Below are 8,177 nucleotides of genomic sequence, written 5' to 3'. Positions count from 1 at the left end.
TGTGGTGCTTGAATTTACTCAACATTCAAATGAAGACACTTGGAAAGATTAAAGAAATACATTTTAATTATTAGCCCTAGGTGTAACTAGCCATGCACATTTTTGTTTTTTGTTTTTTAGCGTGTATCTTTTGAGAGCAACGGTGAGTGTGGAAAAGAGGTGAAGACGCAAGTGCAGGCAGGTTGGAACGGGTGGAGAAAAGTGTCAGGTGTGTTGTGTGACAAAAGAGTATCAGCAAGAATGAAAGGAAAGGTTTTCAAGACGGTGGTGAAACCAGAGATGTTGTTCGGCTTAGAGACAGTGGCACTGAAGAAAAGATATCAGGCAGAGCTGCTGGTAGCAGAGCTTAAGATGTTGAGGTTCTCTTTGGGAGAGACGAGGATGGACAGTATCAGGAATGAGGACATCAGAGGGACAGCTCATGTTAGATGTTTCGGAGATAAAGACAGTATGGTTACATTGAGGTGGTTTGAACATGTTCAGAGAAGAAATTGTGAATATATCGGTAGACGGATGCTGAGGTTGGAGCTGCCTGGCAGGAGGTCTAGAGGAAGACCAAAGAGGAGATTTATGGACGTAGTGAGAGAGGACATGACGTTAGTTGGTGTGAGAGAAGAGGATGCAGAGGACAGGGTTAGATGGAGGCACATGATTCGCTGTGGCGTCCCCTGAAAGGGAACAGCCGAAAGGAAAAGAAGAAGATCTTTTGAGAAAACCACAACAGAATAGTTTAATGGACATTAATTTAAAAGGTCAGGCAGGTTTTTTAAAACAATTTTGTTGTTCCCCCCATAAACAATCTCCATGCTGTGTGGTCTTTGTTTCATCCTGATCAACACGTCAAGATATTTTATGTTGGGGGTGGGGGGGTCTGCATGACCTGAATGAATGTGAGTTTGGTTGTGTAGTGGTAGTGTTTTAAGGGACAATCTTGATACAGCTAAAATATGAAACTATTCTTCTGTGAGGAAGGAAGACATTTACAGTTAGTAGTGTTTTTATAAATCATGACACTGAATGAAATTATCTACTAAAATGCCTCATTTGATCTTTATTAAAAATTAAAAGCATCATAAATGTTTAATAAATTTCCCCTCTGTCAACAAAACTAAAACACTCAGTCCTACCACATCATAGTGCTTTATACTGTACATCCACAGGTCACTGTATATTCATCAGTTAGTGTATCTTAAAAGTTAATTTACAGTCCTGAATATTGAGACATTACAAAAATAAAATCTAAAACTCACATAATACAATGCATGATGTTTTAGTGAAAAAAGGTCAGAATAGAAATAAAAGGTTTATGCAACTTCATTTAAAAATAAAAGCCCTTTATAACGTGGCAACTTGTAATTTCAAAATAAGAGTAGTGGGCTTTTCTGTGTAAGGAAATCCTTAAAAAGTCAGTCCAAGAGCACATATTTGTCGAGCACAGATGCATTATCTAGACATAGCTCCAAGTAAATTATTCATTCAAATAAAACTATATACTTAAAGCATTTGATCTGTAAATTGCACTAGATTAAAAACCTCTTGCTGGCAGGCGATAAACATCTGTGTAGTCCACTGCATTTCTGCTTTAACTAGTTTTAAATATGCAGGCTGCTAACAAAAGGTTTGAATTGTATACATAATACACATCTACAGCATGCAAACCATGCTGCATCCATTTTACTCTTATGCATTTATCAATCTGAAACACTGAAACATAATAAATCAATACTGAAGCATGGAGACTGAAATGATGGGAGCCGTCATTCCTCCTGGGGTGGTAATAATAAATATTCAGAGCATGGAAATCTAATTTAAATAAAAATTCAACACTTTGACCAATACAACCTTTAAAGATTACTTTAAAATGCCAGAGCAGAATGCAGAGGCATCTGGTTAAACGGAGCTGTATATAACAAAATTATACCAGTTAACACTATGAACCATTAGCCCTACATGTACAATACAATGTGTGACAGTAGAATTATGCAGTTTCTTCAAAAACTGCTTAATTAAAATATTTTCCTTCCATGTTGATTTAAAGAGAGCCTTCTCCATAATTATCCAACACATCGGAAACTTCCTCATACCTTCCTGCACGACCATGCCGTTTTTATTTTACTGGACAGGGAAATGTCTACCCTGACTGATGGAGGCAAAGTGTGTATGTGCACAAACGTGAGAAACACACAAAAAAAAACATGAATTCCTATCTTAGACAGAAATTGGATAGGAATCAGATTTGGGTCCACATATGAAAGTGGCCTGGATCTGATTTGAAAACAAAAAAAACCTGAGGGCAGGTTAAATTGACTACTTCATTATTTAACGTAAACTTAGCCTTGTTGACTACAGTAGCTTGTAGACAACTTTGTTGGTGGAAACAAAAAGTTAAAAAAAGTAAATATTTGACTTATTGTGTGGCGACAAAACATGTCCGATCTTAGATCCACTTAAAAAGGTGATTAATATATCATATGCTAGGTTTATACCTTGTACCTGCTGTCCAAGTGGCAAAAACAAACACAACAAAACAATATTTCTATTAATGCTGATTAATAATGAAAGCACAAGAAATTTAATTAAATGTTAAAGCACCAAGCAAATTGTGAGATTTGATATAATAACATTTGAATTTAAAAATCTTTTTAAAAACAAATTGGGAATTATTTAAGTGAAGATAAATATAGCTGAATTCAGTGGTTAATTTATTTACCTTAGTCAGTTTTTATTAGATTATTTAAATTCACAATTTAATGCAAATTTAATTACCCAGTTTGGATTTGACTGATTTAGTATTTCATTATATATTCATTATCCTTTAAGACACATGAGAGACTCCCCACGCTGTCCAGCACATTATAGTTGCCTTTAGGAGCAAAGAACCTGCTGCTGCTTGCACCCTTTTTATTCAGGGCTTTGCATGACTTCCCTAACAAGTCCACCAACAAAGGTTTCTTTCAATGTTTCCTGAATTTAACTCTAGCCAAAGGTTCAATGTCAAACAACTCAAACGTGACAAGTCAAAAAAACTAAACAAAAAAAACCCTTATATTAAGCACCTGCTCTTGGCTCTTGTTTCCCAAATATCAGTGAGCTATGGAAGACAGGAAATTAGGTGGTTTAACTGGTTCAATATTTCACTGCTGTCATACAAAAAACCTCCAAATAGTCATCAGTGTTTTTAGAGGATATTTTTTCTAAAAGGTTTTCGGGCAACAGAAGAGATAAACTATTGGCAAAAATAATAATAATAATAATAATATTAATAATAATCAAAAGAATATAAAAATGAAAAATTAATGTGGTGCTCTCTACAGATGTATTCTTTGCCTCAGTTCTTTTACTTTCCTTATATACTCAACAACCTTGATTTGCTGCATCTGATGAGGTGGAACACCACATTTTGCTGGATGTGGAGAGAGAATAAAAGAAGAGGTTCAAAGTTCAAGGTGCTCTCCGACTTAGCTGTCCTTGTGTAACGTCTGATGAAGATGGAGATAAAGTGGTTTCTTTGTCAGAAGCTGCAGTTTCTTTCTTCTGTAGTCGGTGGGCTTCCTGTACCTAAAAGTGGACGAAGGTACAACTTGTGCGTAATTATCCAGAAGGACACAGTAAAATCCATTTAAGTGTTTGGATTAAAAAAAAAAAAAAAAACTTTTTTGGACTCACAGTTCAATTACGATGGGTCCAGGTTTAATCTCATCCATTTCCATAAAGGCAAAACATTTTGTGCTGGTAAACCTCTTTTTGGGTTTGTAGTGTTTGAATTCAAAGAAGATAGCTGCTCCTGGAAACAAGTTATAACAGGTAGTAAACTGTATGAACATTACAGGATAGATGTAGAAGGTGGGTTTTAGGATTTCATTATTCCACAATATCTTTTAAACTAACTTTTCAGCGCTGTCTCATTGGTGTTGAAAAACAAAACTCTCATGACATTGAATTTAACGTGAAACGGCCCAGTGGCAATGGGCCAAATATCAGCGTTTAAACACGAATCATTACCTTTCGGAAGTTTCTCCAAATGTCTCTGGATTTCTACGTCCACACTAAAATGAATGTAGGTGTCTTCCTTCCTGGTGGCCACAGGGGTGTCCTGCACTGGGTTCAAATCTACACCGTTCACATCTGCAGGGACAATTTGGCATAAATTCAGACTTTTAATTCATTCAGAAACCAGAAGGAAACAGTTCTTGATTATAGTTTTCTCCCTAGACAGCCGGAGAGTTGGGGGAACCACAGCAGAAACAAAGAACCTAGCAGCTGTGGTGGTCTTCACCAATTCACCAAACTCACTTTGTTCACGAATGTTCACAAATCTGAGAACTAATACCTTTGACACTAATCGTCATATAAGGATCGATGCATTGTCCGGCATCCTTTAATCCAATTTTTTCTATCTTTATTGTAAGTAGCGTCATCCTGGGCTCTGATGGTAACCGTGGCAACAAGGTACCTGTACAGGACAAGAGATAAAGACTTTAACAATGGCATAGTATAACACTGGATAATGACATCACCTCACACCAAACAATAACCAGCAGACAGTGTTTTCGGTCGCACACTTTAAGAATAAATGTAACTGTTGCGTATTAAATCAGACCTGCTTCACTCCCAGGTTAGATTTAGTTGTGCAGGCTTTCAGTTGTTACTGTGTTTTACCACAACGGTTTCCTTCAATGGTCCACAACTCTAGTTTTTTTGACAATATGTTAAAGCTGCATTGACTGATTTTGAAGTTGTAAAGTCAAACTTGAAACCAGGGTTAGACTTTGGAAGTTTAACAATGATAGAAATACTTTTTTTTTAAAACATCATAGAGAAGTGGAACTAATTTTGAGAAAGCATTTCCCTGTGCACTACACACACCCACACACACTGACACACACACACACACACACGGGCAGGCAGGACATATGACAGTAGCAGACTCAGCAACACAAAATGAAATGTGGCATTATTTGAAAGCATGAAGCTATCGTTTCACAGTTCTACCAGTAGGATTTACGTAGTGATTATTGGAATAAATATCTTTATTAATCAACTTTAAAAAAATTCATCTAATTCCCATTCCTATTAGTTTGCAAATGTGCTTTCCTGCACAGTTATAAATAAACATAGCTGAGTCAAAGCTAAGAAGTGAAGACCGACTTAGTAAAAATACAGGACGTCAGCCCTCTTGTGATGAAAGTTTATTAACCTTCATCTGCAGTCAAAAATAACCATCTAATTATCAGATTAACTCTTCTGAATCAAGCTGCAGATTTGCACTGAATAGCTGTGATAAAAACTCAGAAGATTAAAGCCATACCTTGCGAAGCTGCAAATGAAGCGTGTGGGAATGAGCGACGAAGCCATGCACAGCACCGACAGAAAGAACAAAAAGACACACGGTCAAACAGCCAACTAACACAGGACACGTCATCATACAGCCAGGCAAACGTCTCAAACACTGCATGAGTTTATTCAGCAGGTGAATGGACAGTACCAGGCGCTCGTGGGGGGAAAGCCTCTGTAGCACCTGCTCCTGCTGCTGCATCTTCCTCCTCCTCCAGCTCAAGGTTCTCCTCTTCACCCGGAGCAAGGATTTTCCTGAAAATAAAGAATAGAAAGTGTACCTGCTGTTAAGGTTTTTTTGGAACCGACTTGGAATTTATTTTCTGTCTGTATTGGGTGGTTTCCTCTCCCACTGATTTACTGTGGAACACTGAGGAACAGAAGTAGAGAAAACTGATTACTTGTCTGAAGTCCTCAAAGTTTGTCTTTGGCTCTGAGCACAGTACTTATTATGGACATTTTACACAGCTTTGTAGGTATTTCATAAAATAAATTCTCTAACCATCCGACCACCTGCTCTCTGGATCTGATCCCTTCCACTCTCTTTCAAGCAGTTGCACCTACAAGGCTGCCAGCCATTACACAAAGAATCAACACATCTCTCACAACCTCAATGTACATAATAGTATGTGACACTGATGCCAGTTGATGGATAATTACCTTAAGGGCACTGGCTGGACATCGAAAGGAAACTCCTTGTTGAAGGTCAGTATGTTTTTGATAACTGATAACAAGAGGAGAAAGTCAGGTGTAAGACAAGTGGTACCAGAGATGGAAGGAGAGTAGACAAACGGACTCATCCACTTACTGCTTTCCAGTTTTTTCAGGTCTTCTAACTTGAACTCCTCCTTTGACTGTGTGCACTAAGAAAAAGACAAGTGTCACATTTAATACTGAAGGGTCTTTGTGAGTTTAATGACCTGATAAAATATTTTATGTTTGACGCAAAGCATATTTTTTTCCTAATATTTTTACACTCATACATTTAAATCTAACTACATCTGTCAAACATGCTCGTAGTAGTTTTAATAACGGGACTTCGTTTTTCTTCACCGCGATTAAATTCAATTCAATTACAATTTCTTTATATTTGCAGCGGCATCTGATTTGGATTTTCCACAGACGGGAGCATAAACAAGTATGAGCTCCAATTCAAATTGCTGAAAGTGCAAAACACCATAAATGGTAAATCAATTCATAGGGTTTTCACATAACTTTTGGCAGCTAATTTAATACTTTTGTCTAATCTGTTTGTTTCTTGCACATTTAAATGGAATTCTGCTTTGTAACTTTGCATGTTAATGTGACTGCGTGCTTCAACTGACCAAAAGGAGACATGCTATTTGACCCACATTCTATTTTGTTGGTTTATTCGGAAAATCCTGGGTAGGACAAAAGCGTGTGGATGCTTATCACAAACCTGCAGACTGGTACCTCTCATCTCCAGGCATGTTGCAATCTTTCCTAAGGTTTTCTAAAAACATAATAAAGTAAAAAAAAAAAAAAAAAAAAAAACATATATTCAAATAAAAAACACTTGTGAGATTATGCAAAATGTGTCTTTACTTAACCAGAGGTTGTTAAAGTGAGGTGCCATGATTACCTTCTGCTCCTCTGTGAAATCTGACGAGTTTGTTGACTGGGCTTCTTTTTGCAGCTGTCTCGCTAAACTACAGTAAATAATAAGAACACAGTTAGAGATGCATCCATGCTTGACACTCTATGAGATGAGTTTATTTAAGGGTGGCTGCATTGTGTGTGTTTGCGCCCTCTTGCGGTCAAGGTATAATGCATCAAGATGTACATTGTGTGTTATTAGTATAATTTCAAATGAAAAGGTTAATTCTTTGACAAAGCAGATGAGATCTTGAAATAAGTGTAAAAAGGCAGATTTTGCCTAAGAAGCAGGAAACATTCTTCACTAAACAGCAATGTAAACCCACCCACAACGAGAGGGTGTGGCTGCCTATTTCTCAATACTCTGAGGAATATTGGCTCATTTCTGCACTGCAAGGCACAAAATAAATCCCACTGCAGCTCGGGATGTTTTTTTCCCTCCACTACAGGCTCATGAGCGGACTTTCCCTCAACTCAGACTGGTGGGTGAATGAAGCTTGGATGTAAACACGCGCACAGCGGCCCCCTCTCCCTCTGTTACTGCCACATCACGTCATGGATGGTTAGGGTTTATTTACTGCCGTGGCAGCTGACTGACAGCTCAGAGGCTAACTTCTTAGTGAAGCACCATGCACCAATTGTCTCTTACGTACTGTTATCTCCCCGCAGAGTTAAGGCCAGATGCGTGAAAAGGAGAAGAGAAGAAGCATGCCGCCCGCGCTGCGCTCGGGATAAACCAGCTGTGTGGAGAGCCAGGATACACATGTTGAATGCAACTTACATTTGATACTCATCTATAGCCTCCACTAATTGTCCCCACGAGTCAAAGTCTGTGCCTTTCTTAAAACTGGCGTGCCATTTCTGAATAGTCTTGTTAACATCAGACATTTTGGCGGGGCGGGTACTCGCAGTGCTCTCAGGGCAGCATAGCCGAGGAGGAGATTCATCTACGGGGCTTCGGCAGCGTCGTCAGCCAGGTTATCTGCTGTCCGGAGGCGCACAGATAGACCGGTGACACCCCGACCAAGCCCTTTCTGCCTGCTCATCCTAGGATCGCATCCGCAAGAGAAAGGAAGTCCCGCCCGGTGCTGCGGGGTGCGCGCGTTTTGGGACGCGGGGTCGCCCGAGTGAGCAGCAATAGGATGTACGCAGGAAAACCAATGGCTGGATAGTTATAAAGCTGTTGCACAAAAGTGTTATTTACATAAGATGCCAGTTTTGTCCAC

At 38.7% G+C, this 8,177-nt stretch overlaps 1 protein-coding gene across 2 annotated transcripts; it reads right to left on the bottom strand.

The window, feature by feature from the left end:
* Positions 1–1,023: 1,023 nt before the first annotated feature.
* On the bottom strand, positions 1,024–8,067 carry aida (axin interactor, dorsalization associated). Of its 2 annotated transcripts, XM_067482691.1 has the most exons (10): positions 7,733–8,060; positions 6,938–7,004; positions 6,755–6,808; positions 6,143–6,197; positions 5,995–6,058; positions 5,486–5,589; positions 4,331–4,453; positions 4,003–4,125; positions 3,667–3,784; positions 1,024–3,558 (listed from the first exon to the last, which is right to left on the bottom strand). In XM_067482691.1, exons 1-10 carry the CDS (start codon positions 7,837–7,839, stop codon positions 3,459–3,461), a joined length of 915 nt encoding a protein of 304 aa, XP_067338792.1. In that variant the 5' UTR covers positions 7,840–8,060; the 3' UTR covers positions 1,024–3,458. The 2 variants fall into 2 exon arrangements, with proteins under 2 accessions (XP_067338792.1, XP_067338794.1); XM_067482693.1 differs by lacking the exon at positions 4,331–4,453 and having other exon boundaries at positions 7,733–8,067.
* Positions 8,068–8,177: the final 110 nt, after the last annotated feature.

Source organism: Channa argus, chromosome 17 (genome assembly GCF_033026475.1).
Source record: "Channa argus isolate prfri chromosome 17, Channa argus male v1.0, whole genome shotgun sequence".
Classification (NCBI taxonomy): domain Eukaryota; kingdom Metazoa; phylum Chordata; class Actinopteri; order Anabantiformes; family Channidae; genus Channa; species Channa argus.
The sequence above is the reverse complement of the archived record's forward strand: the minus strand, read 5'-3'. Positions and strand labels throughout refer to the sequence as shown.